The sequence below is a fragment of the Elephas maximus genome, chromosome 2 (genome assembly GCF_024166365.1).
Source record: "Elephas maximus indicus isolate mEleMax1 chromosome 2, mEleMax1 primary haplotype, whole genome shotgun sequence".
Classification (NCBI taxonomy): Eukaryota; Metazoa; Chordata; class Mammalia; order Proboscidea; family Elephantidae; genus Elephas; species Elephas maximus.
In genome coordinates this window covers 111,182,260-111,201,675 of record NC_064820.1, presented here as the reverse complement: position 1 = coordinate 111,201,675, position 19,416 = coordinate 111,182,260, and the positions used below count along the sequence as shown (strand labels likewise).

The following is a 19,416-nucleotide window of genomic DNA, read 5'->3' as shown; positions in this document are numbered from 1 at the left end:
TGTCTTCCATCTATCTTAAATTTCCTTGGAAACTCTATGGAGCAGTTCTACTCTGTCCTATAGGGTCACTATGAGTTGGAATCGACTCGATGGCAGTGGGGGTTCTATCTTAAATTTATTTTCATATATGATGCAATCTGTTACATTCATTTTTAGCAAACTGCTTATATCATTCTATGGGCTTCCACAATGGTTTCTGCCTGACTGCATCCTCCTCCCCTTTTTTATATGTAAATAACTTCTCTGCTGATCCCTGAGGACTTGTCAAACAAAAGGCCCAACTCCTCTGGTTTTTTGCACTTATAGAGATGATCACATGGTTTCCCCCCATTAGACTATCTCATGAATATGTGAATTACGTTAAAAAATTTACCTAAAATTGATCATTCTGGTAATAAACCACTATGGCCAAGTGCAGTTTATTCTAAGAATTAAACTGATGAATGCAAAACAATGTAAGTTTGAGGCATCAGCTCAAAACCTAGATGGAAATATCCAGTGACAGTCAGAATCATGTGACCTTTGTTCAAGAAAAAGGCTAGAGAATTACAGATTGAGAATCACTCAACAAGTGGACCCTGGAGCCATAAGGGTAGACAAAAGCATCAAGGGTGGAAACTGGATCCATAGAGGAGGCTCAGGACAGAGCGTGAAGGAAAGCACTGAGCTGTCAGGATCCTGGCAAGAGACACCAACAGTGATCTTTTATTTTATATATTAATGCAGTGTGTATACTGCAGTGAAACAAGGCAAAAATATTTTTGGAAAAAGAGTGGACTATCAATAATTTTATAAAATGAAATGTTACTATACACAAGATTCAGGTTAAGGACAGGAAGGAGGCCTGTTGGAAGAGGAATAGACCATAAAGACAGTAACATCCAATCTCGGTGGCTTTTCTTTAGGAAGGAAAGACAAATGTTTTGCCTGGGCCCTTGCTCATGCAAATAGATCTTATAATTGTCCTTTGTAAAGGGCACATCTTAATTACTCAAAGTATAAGTTCTCTAGCCATTTTCTGAATTTTTTCTCATTCTGACATACTATTTTGAGGATGAGTTATTTGCCTCATATTAAATTTCTCCTGGGTATGGGTTTAATTTTTGCTTCTATAATGAGAAACAAATCAATATCTTTAAGTAGTAGTAAAAGAAAATTCCTCAGAGTTGGCTGTCATAAAAACTTATTCTCACTGACTCATACATTCCTCCAGAAAGTCAAGATCTCACTTCAATGCTAAGTAAATTATTGGTACAGGGTGAAAACAGAAACTAACCATCTTTTTCATATCCTAAAGAAAGAGTATGATAGCTAAATATTTATACAATTATAGCACAAAATAAAATTCATTGCAAGCTGAAATGAAAAATACCTCCAGCAAAAAAGGAATGTCATAAAAAAATGTAAATCTAAAACAGTAGATGCCTTAAAATAAAGTAGTACTTGGACAATTTCACTGGAAGACCTGCTGCCAGTAGAGCAAAGGAAGCTGAGGAAAGATCAGGCTGACAGGTTCATTCCCTGGGTTTGTTCCACTCATGTTTATCTTGCCTGGCTTTGCAAAATAAGACCTCACCCCTAGTGAGGAAGAATAAGGTCCGTTTAGCACACGATACACATATGATTATGGTAGAGATTTCATCACTACACAAAACAGAATATGGAAAAACATTTTAAAATCACATCTTTAAAGTAATTTCCACTTCTTTCTTTTTCTCCCATCACACACTAAAGAAATGAAGGATCCGAGGGACAGAGAGCTAGGGGATAATAAAGAAAACAACCGCATTTAAGTGTGTGATTCTGACAGGCAGAATAAATAAAGCAGCCTTGGGACGGTGACAAACATGGCAAAAACACAGTCTTGTGAGAAAGAATGGGGATACTATACCCAGTAAGATTAAAAGTGTCACTGACTCTTCTAACTCAATTACACGATGACAGCTGCTTAACCGGAAATGGTACTTCAGCTTGATGGGTAATAGTTCACATCTCCTGATGCCTAAGATCAGGGACAATTTTACAGACAAGTAAGTGTGGGTAAGTCCTGGGAACCAAATACCTTTGAAAGTTAAGGCTCCAGAAATAGCAACTTCTGCACAGTAATTAAAGGAAATATGATGACACTGAAACGGCATTGGTTGGAAGATTCTCTCAAAGGTTAATGTCATCTGAAATGAAAGACCTGAAAGTACGCGTGTGGGCGACATACTGAGCAGAGAGATAACTAGGTCTATTTTCTGAAGTTCTAAGCAAAATCCGTTCTAACAGCACGAGGCTGTTTAGATTTATGGCCTCTGTTAGCCAACATCAGACTACAATCAGGGCCACAAAATCTCTAAGAACATGACCTAGGAGAGAGTTTCATTTAGCACTTAACTTTCTCTCCATTTTTCCTTTCTAAGTGGATATTCAGGTCTGCATGTCGAAGTAGTGATACATCTGCCAGACTCAGGATGTGGAAAGATTTTGAAAAGTAGAGCAACCAGAAATTTTGGAGATATCCATGTACATATAATCAATCCTAAATTACCACTGGAAATGGAAGGAATGTTCTTTTTATCTAGAGGAACACTAGAGACCATGGATAACTGACTCACTGAATAAAAGAGAACTGAGTTGTAAGTACAAGTTTGGATCTCCAGAACTTAGGCATTCTAGAATTGTCGCCTGTATACTATGCCATTAGAGATAATCATTGCTAACTTCGGTTTTTGTTTTTTTTCCTCCCAGTGGAACCATATTATACACAGGCTTATTTTGTATACTGTATATATTTTCAGCCTTACCTGTGCGTTAGAATTACTGGAACCTGTTAAAAATGCAGGTGCCCAGGGTCAATCCTAAACCAATTCCTCCTGCTCCCTTTATTAGTATCTCAATCAAATCTGCTGAGGTCATTCCCTGGCAAGCATATCCTTTAAAAGCTTCACAAGTGGTTCTCACTACATACAGTCAACATTTTTAGTGGCTGAAAATATTCTATTATGTGGGTGTACACAGAGTTAACTCATCTTTGTTAAACCGGGATTGCACTGCCTTTTTTTTTTTTTAATTTTTATTGGGCTTTAAGTGAAAGTTTACAAGTCAGTCTCTCATATAAAAACTTGTATACACCTTGCTACATACTCCCAATTACTCACTCTCCCCCTAATGAGACAGCCCGCTCCCTCCCTCCAGTCTCTCTTCTCGTATCCATTTTGCCAGCTTCTAACCCTCTCTACCCTCTCATCTCCCCTCCAGACAGGAGATGCCAACACAGTCTCAAGTGTCCAGCTGATCCAAGAAGCTCACTCCTCACCAGCATACCTCTCCAACACATTGTCCAGTCCAATCCATGTCTAAAGACTTGGCTTCGGGAATGGTTCCTGTCCTGGGCCAACAGAAGGTCTGGGGGCCATGACCACCGGGGTCCTTCTAGTCTCAGTCAGACCATTTAGTCTGATCTTTTTATGAGAATTTGGGGTCTGCATCCCACTGCTCTCCTGCTCCCTCAGGGGTTCTCTGTTATGTTCCCTGTCAGGGCAGTCATCAGTTGTAGCCGGGCACCATCTAGTTCTTCTGGTCTCAGGATGATGTAGTCTCCAGTTCACATGGCCCTTTCTGTCTCTTGGGCTCTTAATTACCTTGTGTCGTTGGTGTTCTTCATTCTCCTTTGATACAGGTGGGTTGAGACTCATTGATGCATCTTAGATGGCCGCTTGCTAGCATTGAAGACCCCAAACACCACTCTTTGAAGTGGGATGCAGAATGTTTTCTTAATAGATTTTATGATGCCAGCTGACTTAGATGTCCCCTGAAACCATGGTCCCCAAACCCCGATTGCACTGCTCTTATATCATATATAGGACAAACAGGAAAATTAAGGTTTCTTTAAATATAAATATATAAAAAGAGATTCTGAAGGTAAAAAGTAGTTGATGTTTTAGAATTGTTATATTAAAAAGAGTCATCAGAAGTCTATCACATCATGTCATTTTAGCTGTATCTCCTAAAATCATTTTAAGGGCTGAGGTTTGAAGCAGGCATACAAATAGTCTCTAGTGATTATGTACATACATGAGCTAAAGAGTCAATATTCTAAAACTGTTAGTGCTTTCAAACTATATTAAATTTGAGAGCATTGGGAAGGCATAAGGCTCATGAAATAGTTAATAATGTGTAAGAGCTTTTGTAATTAAAAAAAAAATTATAGGCCCAAAAATCTTAACATCACTTCCTTAAGCATGTCTTTATTTCCAAAAAATAAAAATTATACTTCAAAAACCATTCATAGGAACTGAAGATAATAATTCTCCAAACTGTAATTTAAGTGTAGGATATGATCAACCTTAATGCTCATCATCTTGCAGTTGGGCCAGAAAAGTTCAGATAAATGTAAAGCTCACAGCACTGCAGTCCACTCTGAAGCATGTTAAAAACCTGCAGCAATGGCATATTATATTATCTTCCACCAGCTTCTCCCACAACCATAAAGCAATTCTGTACTAAAATAAAGACCTTTTACCTGAACATTTATAATCAGAAAGTTTAATAGAGAAATTGTCATTAACTCTTACTAGCATGGACAATGATATACAATTCATAAAGGATCCCTAACGTGATTTATGAGGACTTAAAGCTGCTGTTGCCAAATTAACGAAGAAATAAAATACCTGAGTAGGTGGAACATAAATTTAAAATGAAGTAACTCTTAGCTCTGAATAAAGGAATTTCAACAAAAAAGGATTAAACTTCTAGATGTTATACCTTTAAAACAGAACTTTCTGGTACATGCCAGAACCAACTAAATAATCAATAAACAGACGTTACCACCCAAGCTGTGCAGATGACATAGCATAAGCTTCATTAAGTCCTGTTCTTTTAATGTCATTCTAATAATAGTCTCCTATTTTTTTTTTTTTTATTAATTCCTACAGAGTCAAGTCCATATGCAACTCCTTGCCTTTTAAGGACATGCATAATATTGCACCAGTCTTCCTCACGCATTTCCAACATGATAACCTCCAACACGCACCCTTCACTCTCATGAGGCGGCTCTCCTCACTTAACAACAATAGTCACTAACACTTTCTGAGGGCTTACCATGTGCCAGGCGGCCATTTACTTCTCACCACTAGCCTATGAGTTTGGTCCTCATCTCTCTCCCCTCCTCCCCAAATAGATGAGCCTTGAGGAAAGAGAGGTCAAGTAATTTTTTCATAGTCATACAGCTAGCAAGTGATCCAGCTGGGATTTAAATGTAGAATGGTCTTGCTCAGAGCTTGCTCTCTAACCACTATACAACACTGTCTCTCATACTTGTGTCCACTGTGTTCTTCTGTGCTCATATTGTTGGCCTCTGGATTAGTCTCCTTCCCTCTGCATATCCAAATAAACCATCTTCCCAGATCCTTATCAAATCTTTCCTACCTCCCCCATGAAACCTTCTTTGACTAGACTAGTTCAGACTGGTCTTTTCAGAGTTGACCAGTACTGTAGTAGTTCATACTGAAACAGATTAAATGACAACTTCAGAATGACTGTCAAAATACCACCATTCCATTCCACTACCACCACTAAGGACATTTACACATCAAATTTGATTCAAATCTGGACTTTCTTCAAATCTGGACTTTCTGAATTGGTCGTTTTACAGAGGTTATTGTTGTTTTTTTTTTTTTTTTGCTGCCATCAAATTGGCTCCCCACTCATAGTGTCCTTGCACACAATGAAAGAAAATGCTGTCCAGTCCTGCATCGCCTGTGGGATCGGTTGTGAATTGAACTACTGTGACCCATAGGGTTTTCACTGACTGATTTTTGGATGCAGATCACCAGGCCTTTGGAAGCTCCACTGAAATCTGTTCAACACCATAGCAACACAGAAGCCTCCAGTGACAGATGGGTGGTGGCTGTGCCCAAGGTACCTTGGCTGGGAATGAAACCTGGGTCTCCTGCATGAAAGGTGAGAATTCTACCACTTAACCACCTCGGCCCTACCAGGGTAGAAGAGACATTTTAACATTACTGCATTAAAATACCTGTGTCAACATGTTGGTTACTTTATAGTGATCACTAAACCAAACCAAACCAAACCAAACCCACTGCCGTCGAGTTGATTCTGACTCATAGCAATTCTACAGGACAGAGCAGAACTGCCCCATTGAGTTTCCAAGGCTGTAATCTTTATGAAAGCAGATTGCCACATCTTTCTCCTGTGGAGCTGCTGACAGATTTGAACTGCTGACCTTCTGGTTAGCAGCTAAGCGCTTAATCACTACACCACCATTCCTGACTCTCTTGTCCCTCTCCTTCACTTCATTCTGATCTTGACCCTATCTCTGGGCACCCCCGCTTCTCTGAGACACACACCATCTGAAGATGCAGAAAGCATATAGTCCGAGCCAAAGTTCTAGCATCAGAAAGATTTGGGGTACAGTCCCGGTTACAATACTTACTAGCCACTTACTCTAAGCCTAAGTTTCCTCACTTACAAAATTATGTGAAATTATGAGCATCTTTTTTTTACATGTATAAAAGCAAAGGAAGAAACTATAAAGGCAAAATTAGGTATGTGTGATCACGACAACACTATCTTCTGTATACCAAAACATGCCATAAATAATAATAAAAGGGAAAACAGGGAATATATGGAAAATACGACAAAAGGTTAATATACAAACAAACACCACAAATTAAAAGGGGGGGGGGCAAGCAGTATTTCCAATGGATTTACTGTTAAAGGACATGAACAAATAATTAAGAGAAATACAAAAGGTCAAGAAAACCAAGAAAAAAAACATTCAATCTTACTAATTCCCAAGATGTACAAGTTAAAAGAAGATACTATTTTTACTGTCATTTTGGCGAAGTTAAAAAAAAAAACCTGCATCAGGCTGTACAGGATGCCATAAAACGGGCATCATTCTACACTGCAACTGATGTGTGAACGGTTCAGTCCTGACAGGCTAAGTGCAAGAGACTGGAATCCGATACCAAATCTGAATTCCATCTCTACTCACTAATTAGTCGTCTGACACTGGACAAATCACTATAACTTGAGCATTTTGTTTTTCCTAGCGTAAATAAGTGGTTTGCATTTCTTTGCTAAACTTGCTACATATCCATCACTTATCCAGCCCTCAACCTCTTGATATAATTGAATTGCTTCTTAAATCCATTCAAATACGTAAGGTGATCTCTGAGTTTCATTTTCCCTATTGCCTCTTGGACCTCTCTGTCCTTATGCCTTCTACTTGGCTACATGATTGCCATGCTGGGTCTTGCTTCCCGGTTTCCTGGATCCCGTGTGTTATGGTTTGAATTGTGTCCCCCGCAAAAAAGTACTGAAATCCTAACCCCTGTACCTGTAAACACAGGTTTCTTTGTTATGTTAAAGGAGCCCTGGTGGCACAGTGGTCAAGTGCTCAGCTGCTGACTGAAAGGCTGGCCATTCAAACCCACCAGCCACCCTGCAGTACAAAGATGCATCAGTCTGCTACCATAAAGACTACAGCCTTAGAAACCCTATGGGCAGTTCTGTCCTCTAGGGTCACTATGAGTCGGAATCAACTTGACAGCAATGGGTTTGGTTTTGGTTTGACTTGCTGTGTTAATTAGGTCATAACCAGAGTAGGGTGGGTTATAAACCTAATCACTTCTAAACTATAAAAGAGTAGAATAAACACAAAGACACATGGAAGAAGAGGAAGACAGATGACAGAGACAGTTGCATCTACAAGCCCAAGAACTTTAGGGATTGGTGACAGATACTAGAAGCTGAAATAGACAAGGAAGGATTTCCCCCTAGTGCCACACCCTGAATTCAGACTTCTAGCCTCCTAAACTTTACCCGGTGCTGTCCAGTCGATTCCGACTCATAGCGACCCTATAGGACAGAGCAGAACTGCCTCACGGAGTTTCCAAGGAAACTATAAGAACATAAAATTCTGTTCTTTAAAGCCACCAGCTTGTGGTATTTGTGTTATAGCAGCATTAGGTAACAAAAATATCATGTCTTCTTCATTTTTGATGTACCCTCTTGTTTTGATGGCGCACATTCTTATAGTCACTTCCTAAGAAAAGTTAAACTGGAGGAAGTTTTTTTTTTTTTTTCTTTCATCTCATAGCCTTGAAAATTTTTTCATTCTATACTCCTGCTTGATTATAATGTTTCTGGGTATAGGATAGTAAGATGGATATGATTTTTTCTGCATAGTTTTGAAGACACTGATTCCTTATTTTCTCATTTCTAGTCTTGCTGTTGGGAAATCTCTTATCACTGTGATTCCTCACCCTTTGTATATTAACTAATTTTTCTCTGTGAAAACTTTAAGGGTTTTATTTATTTTTTTCTATGTGTTAAGGATTGAATTATACCCATCCTCCAAAATATGTGTTGTAAATCCTAACCCAGATGTTTACCTGTGTTTTATTGACTACACAAAGGCATTTGACTGTGTGGATCATAACAAATTATAGATAACATTGTGAAGAATGGGAATTCTAGAACAATTACACTCATGAGGAATGTGTACATAGATTAAGGGGCAGTCATCTGAACAGAACAAGGGGATATTGTGTGGTTTAAAGTCAGGAAAAGTATGCATCAAAGTTGTGCCCTTCCACCATACCTATTTGATCTATATGCTGAGCAAATAATCCCAGAAGCTGGACTATATGAAGGAGAACACGGCATCAGGATTGGAGACAGACTCATTAACAACCTAAGTTATGCAGATGATACAACCTTGCTTGCTGAGTGAAGAGGACTTGAAGCACTTACTGATGAAGATCAAAGACCACAGCCTTCAGTAGGGATCATGCCTCAACATAAAGAAAACAAAAATCCTTAGAACTAGACCAATAGGCAACATCATGATAAATGGAAAAAGATTGACGTTGTTAAGGATTTCATTTTACTTGGATCCACAATCAACACCCACAGAAGCAGCAGTCAAGAAATCAAAAGACGCATTGCATCAGGCAAATCAGCTGCAAAAGACCTGTTTAAAGTGCTGAAAAGCAAAGATGTCACCTTGAAGACTAAGGCGCGCCTGACCCAAGCCATGGTGCTTTCAATCGTCTCCTATGCATGTGAAAGCTGGAGAATGTATAAGGAAGACCAGAGAAGAATTGATGCCTTTGAATTGTGGTGTTGGAGAAGAATATTGAATATACTACAGACTGCCAAAGGAGTGAACAAATCTGTCTTGGAAGAAGTACATCCAGAATGTTCCTTAGAAACAAGGATATCGAGCCTATGTCTCACATACTTTGGACATGTTGTCAGAAAGGATCAGTCCCTGGAGAAGTACATCATGCTTGGTAAAGTAGAGTGTCAGCGAAAAAGAGGAAGACCCCCAGTGTGATAGATTGACACAGTGGCTGTAACAATGGGCTTAAGCATAACAACGATTGTGAGGATGATGCACAACCAGGCAGTGTTTCGTTCTGTTGTGCATAGGGTCGCTATGAGTCAGAACCAACTCCATGGCACCTAACAAGGACAACGTGTGTGTATATACAGTCCTAAGAATAGGGTTTTTGTTATGTTATTGAGGTGCTATCAGTGCAGGGTGTGTCTTAAGCCAATCACTTTTGAGATATAAATGGAGAAGTGTAGGCACAGAAGCAAGCAATCACAAATGGGGAAAGACAGATGTCACATGGAGATCCCCAAGAGACCAAAAAAGACAGGCTGAAAGAGACAAGGATTTTCCCCCAGAGTAGGCAAAGCTTTCTCCTAGAACAGTGTCATGGATTGAATTGTGTCCCCAAAAAATATGTGTCAACTTGGTTAGGCTATGATTCCCAGTATTGTGTGGCTGTCCTCCATTTTGTGATTGTAATTTTCCCACATGTTGTAAATTCTGATCTCTGCCTGTGGTTAATGAGGCAAGATTAGAGGATTAGTGGGGATTGTAACACCCTTACTAAGGTCGCATCCCTGATCCAATGTAAAGGGAGTTTCCCTGGGGTACTTTTTTTTATGGTCTGCACCACCTTTTATCTTACAAGAGATAAAAGGAAAGGGAAGCCAGCAGAGAGGACCTCATACCACCAAGAAAGCAGCCTCAGGAGCATAGCGTACCTTTGGGTCTAAGGTTCCTGTACAGAGAAGCTCCTAGACCACATAAAGATTGATGACAAGGACCTTCCTCCAGAGTTGACAGAGATAAAAAGCCTTCCCCTGAAGCTGGCACCCTGAATTCGGACTTTTAGCTTACTAAACTGTCAGAGAATAAACTTCTGCTTGTTAAAGCCATCTACTTGTGATATTTCAGTTGAAGCAGAATTAGATGACTAAGACAAGCAGGCACCCTGAATTTGGACTTCTAGCCTCCTAAACTATGAAAAAATAAATATCTGCTTGTTAAAGCCACCCAATTGTGGTATTTTTGTTACAGCAACACTAAGAAACTAAGACACCGTAATATTCTCAAATTTCATGATGGTGTGCATTCTTTCTGGAGCTTCTATTGTTTGGATATTAGGTCTCCTTGATGAATTATTTTTTCTCATTTATTCTCTCTCATTGATCTCTCTATCTTGTGTGATCTATTTTCCCAGAAATTTCCTTAATCTTGTTTCCTAATTTTTCTACTGAATTCCTTTTTACACCATCATGGTCACTATGAGTCGGAATCGACTCAACAGCAACAGGTTTTATTCTCAAGCGTGCTTTGCTGTTCTTGGAAAGTACTGTTTTATATCTTCTGGTCTTGTTTCATGGACCCCTGGTGGCACAGTGCTGAAGAGCTTGGCTGTGAACCAAAAGGTCGGCAGTTGGAATCCCCCAGCTTCTCCTTGGAAGCCATATGGGGCAGTTCTACTCTGCCCTATAGGGTTGCTATGAGTTGGAACTGACTTGACAGCAATGGGTTTGGTTTGGTTTTTTTTTTTGTCTTGCTTCATAAGTTCCATTACGTCTCTTCTCTCTGAAAATATTAGTAGAATGACATTTTTGCCTTTATTCTCTGTTTCCTCCAGTTTTCCTTTTGTTTCCCTTTGTTTTGTTCTCTCTCTTTCATGTAGGATGTTTTTCTCGAATATTTGGTAATCCTGGTAAGCAATTTGTTGTGGCTATGCTTTTATGCTTACTGTTTGATGGTGTTGCTGTGGAGTGACACTGCCTGTTTCATTGGGAGACCATCCCAAATACTGGTAATCATAAAGCTTTTTTTTCTTGAGCAGATCAGTTTCCTATACTCTCCCAGTATTCCATCATACTCCTGGGAGGTATATTTCTGGCTTCTAGTGTCCTTGCACCTGAGGGAAAGTTGTTTGATGGGGAGGTCTCAACATTTAAAAAGTGGACTTTCACTTAGCTTGCTCCCCCTTTCTGAAGAGTGTCTCACCTCTGCTATCAGCTCTGCCTGGTGTCCCCTAGACCAGAGCATCTCTCATTTAATCTCTTCAAATAAATCTCTAGAAGTGAAAAGGTGAGGGTTGCTGGTTGCCTGGATACAATTTCTCAGTTTTCCAAGGGTGCTGAGGCATGAATTGGTTTAGTTCTTATCTCCCTTCTCTGTGGGCATTCTGCACTCAAGAGTTTTCTGGACCCCCATATGAATTATCACTTGTCCATTCACCTACCAGCTTCTAAAATTGTATTTATACCTTTCAGATATTTTGGCATATGTTTTTCATCTCTTTTGTTCTTTTTGTATTCGTGGGGTTTGGGTTACTTTTTTCCCTTAATTTCATTTTAGTAACAACAGCATTATTTATAATAGCAAAACATTAGAAATAACCTAAATGTCCAACCATAGTGAAATCCCACCCACTGCCATGGCGTCAATGCCAAATCATAGCAACCCTGTAGGATTGAGTAGTACTGCCCCATAGAGTTTCCAAGGCCGTAAATCTAATGTAGCATATCCCATATGTGCTATTTCAGCTCTCTCTATGTAGCTTTCATTAAGAAACCAGAACAATTTCCTGGGTGTCAGGGTGCCCACTGGAAAATACCCAGTGGTCATCTGGGAGATGGAAACTACATTATTCATGCTGGAGAAAATCCTAGCTGAAACAAGAAGGGAAAAGGTATGCAGGCAACTAATTAGAAATGAGATCAGAAGAAAGACGACCAAAAGTGACTCCATGGAGATGGGACTCATGCACATTTACAAATATATACACACACGTGTGCACATCTTCCTATTTATTGCTGTCATATATCAGAATGTGGATATATGAGCATTGCACGCTGCCAGCCCTTGGTCTTTACACTCACACTAACTACTGACTCACAGCCTGATCAAAATTAGATTGCTCCTACAGTTTTAGAAGCATCCCAACATCCCCTCAACATGTACTTTGTTTAAAAAAGGTCACATTTGGAAATACTCAAATCTAACTGTGAAATTCAGCAGCAGACACTGTTCTGCATTCAAGAGAGATGCCCTAGAAAATGAAAAGCAATGAATCATTAGATTAATTTCATCTATTTCTAAATTCAATGGCTTCTATCTCATTTCTATAGTGCAATTTGATAGATAGGGACCTGCCATCATTCACTAAGGAAAAGACACATTTATTTACAGGTCATCCATGTGAGGGAGAGCAAGTGGATAAAGATGACAGTCAAATTTCTTGGCTGAGTGGGCTGCTGTCAGAGCCAATTCCTCTGTGTGTCTGTAAAGCACCTTTTAGACGGCACTACAGTTCAGTGGTCAAATGCAGATTTTATCATTCCTGTATCCATTCTGATTGTGTGAATTTCTTATTAAAACAATAAATAAAAGCACTGTTCTTGGGAAGTCCACAATTTTGTTCAAAATATAAAAATTATACTTACCTTCATTATAGCATTTCCCCAAATATCCACTTTAATTTATATCTAGTAACTCAATACAGATATATAAATACCTCAAACATGTTGTATGTTCATATGTAACTATAACAGGCATACACATATGACAATTCCATGACAGCTATGACAGTATTTTTTCAGAACTAAGAAGTATGTTTATACAAAAGGGTTACATAAATAGTCACACAAATAGAAAGCCTAAATTAGGAATTATTCTAACGCAATTCTGACTTTTAACACCATGATGAGAGTTTGTCTTAGTTGTAATAAGCAATCTGAATTGTACTCTGCCTTTTGTGAGTTTCTTCAGAAATTTGAAAAGCAAAAAGAGAAAGTCTTTTCATATGGTGTAACATCTGTATTCTTGTTTTCTAGAGTTCTTCCAAGTTGTGATTTCCTTGAACCCGTATCATACTTCACATGCCCAATGCCTAGCCCAATAACTGGCACACAGCAGAATTTTAATAAGTTTGCTCAATTAATGAAAATGTGACTTTTCTCGAAGAACAATTATTTCTTACATTAAAAACAAGAATATAATGTAAAGCAATAAGCTACACCATCTACTATTAGAAATGCTGCCTTAGAAAATGGCCAAACAAAACACTTTGTAAATGTTCACTCACACATTTAGCAAACATTCATGGAGTCCCTACCATATCCTGTGGGATATATTCCGTTCGTCTTCAAAAATTTAAAAGGCATAGATAATGGCAGCAAATGGTATAAAATGATAAATGTTTTAAGAAAAAAATGAACAAAGTATTATAAGTTCTTTAGAAAATCATCATTTTTCAACCATACCGAAACTTATGATAAGGCAATCTGAGACCTAGTATTTGGGATCAGCCTTAAAAAGGCTAAAGTTTCATTCCCTACGTCATTGTAATTCCTTAGCATGGAAGAGCCCTGGTTACCCCACAAACAAAACTTGGAGTTCGGAAAAACCGTGTGTGATAAACCCTTTCGTCATATAGTCTATATATCCAAGACCTGTCCCGTCTCCAAATCATTAAATCTCCACATGTGTTGGGACTTCTTTTGGGAGATGGTTTGAGGTTTATTTTTTTTGGTAGAATTGACCAGATTATTCCCAGGAGGAAGTGAAAGTGCGAAATGAAAGAATAATTGTATTTTTTGTGAGGAAGGCAGTGATGTGTTACTGCTATAGTTCAGCTCAACTATATCCATTTGATAATTTCTTCCATTTCTTTCCTTGTAACACTACCTCCACACCCATATCTGTTATAAAACTAGGTGGACACATAGCTAGTAAACAGCTCACATATGTTCCATTATGTCTCTGATCATCTATGTCCTCTTCTGTAAAATGGCTTAAATATGCTTAGCTGTCAGCATCTTAGCCTGGAAGACCCTTAGAAAATGATGGCTGGTGGTGGTGATGGCCATGGTCTGATCACATAAACAATGATTCCATACAAACCATTGTCCTAAGAGCTGATTAAAACACAGACACAGATGTCCCTGTCTCTGTTTCTCTTACCATAAAATGGGACTACCTACAGGGCTGTTCAAATATGAGATAATACTGGCAAAATTTCTTACTTATCCCCTTTATAAATGATTGGTTGGTATCTCGCTTTGATTTTTCAATTTTCCCAGTCTAATTTTCCTCTACATAAACCGTTTTGGTTGCTGGATTATGTCCATAATGGTAACCATAAACCACTTGAGGAGTGGTACATTAAAGGATGCACCCTAAAGATGAAACAAACCCCATTTTTAACAAGTAACGAAATCTTCAATATTCATATAATTCTCACAGTGATAAAGTAAATAAGAAATACTGAAAACAGTTATTAATCTTAGAAGACCATGTAAGGACTTCTGAACTTGCACAATATCCCAATGAAAGGAGAAAAATAATAACAGAAAAAACAATAAATAATAACTTGAAGCACAATAGTCTAGAGCTATTATGATATCTGGAACAGTTTACTCTTAGAGTTGCTTAAAAAATGAAGAAATACTTAACTCCATGGTTCTAATACAGCCCTTTATATACTTCCAGTGAATATCTGTCTTGACTAAATAAAATCACTTGTACTTTTCAATTTTAAATTATGAAAAAGAAAACACAGTTACATCAGGAGAGCAATAACAAATTCCAGAATATATATTTATAGCCCTTAGAGTCACCAACTCTGAAATCACATATTACCACCAGCCCCCAGAAATTAAACCAGTAAATATTAAGGTGAGACCCATAACATTGCTGTAAAACAACACTACCATATTTATACAGGTGTGTACATTAAGTGTGAACATGCAATTGCTCTGAATTTGGACAAAGAAATTACACAGTAGGGAAAAAAATTCATATAAAATTCCCTTTTACAAGTAAATGTTATTTATTTTTTTTTCCTCAGCTGCCAGACATGTGGATATGAAATTGAAGAAAACTTTAAATATTTTAATTATGAATTTATATTCTAAATCATGTCGGGTGTTATTCAAAGCACGACAGTTAGGAACTAAATTATCTTTCTGTTTTTAAAGTTATTCCATTCAGAATCTGGGAGCGTTGTCCTTCCTGATTTTTTTTCTTGGTAATGTCCAAAAATTACACAAAACAACATCAAGCAACACTCAACTTGCCTAGGTCTGACTTTCATTGTTAGGAATTAACTATGGTGCAAATTTTGTCAAAGAGGTGGCGTTGTAGGTTGTATTTCCTGTTGTGACTAGCACCAAAGTGTGTGAAAAAGTAAATACACATTGCTCTGGCTTTGCAGGCCTATAATGTGCATTCCTGTGGGGAATACCTCATGAAAATTCATCCTCGGACAGCCCCAAGGCTACTGTACACATTTTACAATTCACATAATAGCCATTTCAGACAGCCCACTTGAAGATTAGTTTCAAGGGACTAAAGTACAACTCTCATTACCATCACATTCTCTCCAAGATCAACATCTCAAATGAGGAAAATAAAGTGGAAAAAAACAAATCCAAAAATAATTTACCCATCATGCCTCTTCCCCAAACAGTCAGAAGTCTGTCATAAGGGATGTTTAAATTAAAATGATGTAGATGAAAACAGATGGTGCTTTGTCACTTTTCTTATCTGATTTAAAGACACAGCACAGCCTGCCATTTAAGATTCCTCTTATATTAAAATAAAAACAACAGGAATGACTTTCTTCCATCTTTCCTTTTCTTCCCTCCCTTCCTACATCATTTATTCTCTCCCTTCCTCTCTTCTGCCTTCCTTCCGATCCATCTACTAGTCTGACAGGTAAAATCTTAACTTCCTCAATGTTGACTAAGTGTAGTCGATTTATAGCATGAACCAGCAGGTAAATAAACAGTCTGTTGAGCAGAGCGGAATTAAGCATCTAGCCACAGACAGAAAGCCAGTACTATACAAATGGGATCACACGGTACAGGCGGCCATCAATATCTGCATGCAGCTCCTTAACTACTATTACTCATGAATCTCTCCAAATAGTTTGTAATCTAGTGTCTCAGTGGCTCTCTCTAGTTTGTTTCAGCATTAGGCATGAGAAATGCATTTCAGAAACTGACAGTAAGAGATTAATATGCTCATAACCATCAAAGAGAACCTTTTACTGATTTCAAATAGCTGCCCTCCCTTCAACTAACCTGCCCCAATGCCATCCAATTAATACTTACTCACGAAGGCTTCCTCATCTGTTGGCAAACGTAATGACATACAGATGTACGTATCCGACTATTAAAGAGAAAAAGAGACAAAAATTAAACTGCTGTTAGTAAAGAAAAGACAGTAACTATTAAAAGCACAATCTCTAGTGCTGAAAAAGAACTACTGGTCCAGTGGGCTGAATCGTCACTTAATGGAAGCCCTAAGCCTAGAACTCAGGTACCCTACAAGTTTTTCTAAAGATTCTTTCCTAAATGACTTCAGATCCTATTTACAAACCAATCATCATGAGTGATTATTTCTTATATTTTCACAGTTAAAAGACAACATTATAGACACATAAAATTGGGTAGAAGAGTTTTTGCAGTTACATATTTAATTTCCTGAATCACTTTACAACTGTCCCAAATAATCAGAGAAGCACAATGAATAAAAGTTGGTTATAAAATATAATATTGGTTGTTCTCTTACTTTAAAATTCTTTACATAGTACACTGAAGAAATCAACATTAATTCATTTACTCTTTCTTGTCCAGTTATTGGTCTCTTATCTAAACGGCAGCTTTTTCACTGTCAAATATAGTAACGCCAATCATTTTTAGTGATAAAAATTGCAACTTAATGAGAATGGACTACTGGTGATCTATGCACTCTACTTCCTTAATGGAAATCCATACGTATATGCTATGGTTGATAATATACCTAATATAAATATAGGCTATACTCATTTAATAATTCATACTTCATGGATTATAACTACACAGTGCTGGAATCAAGAGTCTCCAACAATACAAATAGAGATCATCTGAGTTTCCTTTAACCTACTATTTGGCATTTAAAACCTGTGAAATTTGTACCTCTGTTTTTACTTCTGTGTTGGAGGAAGTTCAAATATGCCATTTTTATATTAAATGAGTATCTCAAAATTTGAAAATTATAAGAATGTGATTTAGTCTTAGTCATTAATTTTCTATGTCACTTTTTTCTCTCCTTTGAGTAGACTGTTTTGTCTCTTAAGAGGCTTTAATTATTTAGATTTACTCTTACTTTGCTAATGAGGAAATGTGCTGGGAAATGTTGAGGATTGCACAGTAAGGGAGTTTATGCCACAAAAATGCTAGAGTATCCAAAACCAAAGAATAAATAGGCAAAGTAACGCTTAAAAAACTTGCAATTATGCACAAGATTGCTCATATTTTTCCAATCTCTAATTGCTAATGTTATACAACATACCTACTCTAGTCTAACAAAAATCATAAGCTCAAGGATCTTTTCTATTTGATTGTTCTGAACTACTTATACTTTAAGACTGAAAGCTGTTCAGTGGCCACACGATGGTTAAGTTCTTGGCTGCTAACTGAAGGTTGGAGGTTCGAACCTACCAGCTACTTGGCTAGAGAAAGACCTGGTGATGATCTGCTTCCATAAAGATTTACAGCCTAGGAAACCATATGTGGCAGTTCTACTCTGTCCTATAGGGTCGCTGTGAGTTGGAATCAACCTGATGGCACACAACCACCACCACCACAACACAGCTGATGCTGCTACTATTAACTATTCCGAGCTTACATTTATTGAATGCATATTATGTACTAGGCATTGTTCTAAATGTTTGAATGGTATTATCATTTAGGAACTAAAACAATCCCATACAATAGATAGATATTACCCACAATGATGATAATAACACTAATAAATAACATTTATTAGAGCTTATTATGTGCCAACATTGTTCTAAGTACTTTACATATATTAACTCAATTAATTTTCAAAACACATTCCTATGATGTAGGTATTATTTTTCTCCCCATTATACAGATAAGGAAAACGAGGGACCCAAGGTTAAGTAACTTTGTTAAGGTCCCCTAGCTAGTAAGTGCAGAAGCTGGGGTTTGAACACAGGCAGTCTGACTAATGCATTATAAGTAATTTAAAGCAATGTGACAGTTACTGATGTAAATGCAAATATAAAAACAAAAGTAAACTTAAAGTAGTTAAGCACATATTTATAAGGAGAAAAGAATGAAGGGTCACAATGAAATGCAAATTAAACAAAAGTTCTTCTTAATTTGGACTAACACTATTTTATTTTACTCTATCTTTGATTTTATTATAAGCCGTCTCAAGTTGTTTTTGGAATAGACAAGTTATAGGCATAAGTAGATACATCAAATTCAGTAAGTTGGTTCTTCTGATAATAAAAAGTAATCATGATGGTGGTTACATACACAGAATAAAGGAAACTGCTATTTATATTCAGTAATCATCAATCCTTACATAATGCTTACTTTTACTATGGGCTGCTCAATTTAAAATGACAGAATAACTTGGAAATGTCTTCCTTCCATCAATTCACATTTTCTGGCTTATATCTTCTCTAATAATGAGAATGTGTTCAGATTTTAACTGTTTCTTGAAAAAGTGGCACAAGACATGAGAAAATTCTCTGCAGAATAACCAGTATCACGCAACCATCTTGGGGGAACAAAGTCTACATCAGACATTGTATCAATGTTTTACCATACGCCATCGTACTCTGATTTTGGTTTTTACTTATACCCCATTTTCCATGATAAAGAATATTTCTGTTAGAAGAAAGAAAGATAAAACTTTTTAAAAAAACACCACATTTAAAAATATTTTGTTGTTAGGCATCCTCGAGTCAGTTCCGACTCAAAGCAAGCCTATGAACAACAGAATGAAACACTGCCCAGGCCTGTGCCATCCTCACAATAGTTGCTATGCTAGAGCCCAGTGCTGCAGCCACTGTGTCAATCCATTTCTTTGAAAGTCTTCCTCTTTTTTCGCTGACACTCTGTCATGGATTGAATTGTGCCCCCCCCAAAATATCTGTCAACTTAGCTAGGTCATTATTCGTAGTATTGTGTTACTGTCCACCATTTTGCCATCTGATGTGATTTTCCTAGGTGTTGTAAATCCTACCTCTATGATGTTAATGAGATGGGATCAGC

At 37.7% G+C, this 19,416-nt stretch overlaps 1 protein-coding gene across 17 annotated transcripts in view; it reads right to left on the bottom strand.

Annotated features, from left to right (window-relative positions):
• Nucleotides 1-19,416, bottom strand: part of PAM (peptidylglycine alpha-amidating monooxygenase) — a 338,929-nt gene that overhangs the window by 129,028 nt on the left and 190,485 nt on the right. For all 17 annotated transcript variants that reach the window (XM_049871501.1, XM_049871531.1, XM_049871520.1 and 14 more), the window contains one exon: nucleotides 16,456-16,513. In XM_049871501.1, coding sequence (XP_049727458.1) covers nucleotides 16,456-16,513 — 58 coding nt within the window. The remainder of the gene's footprint in view (nucleotides 1-16,455; nucleotides 16,514-19,416) is intronic.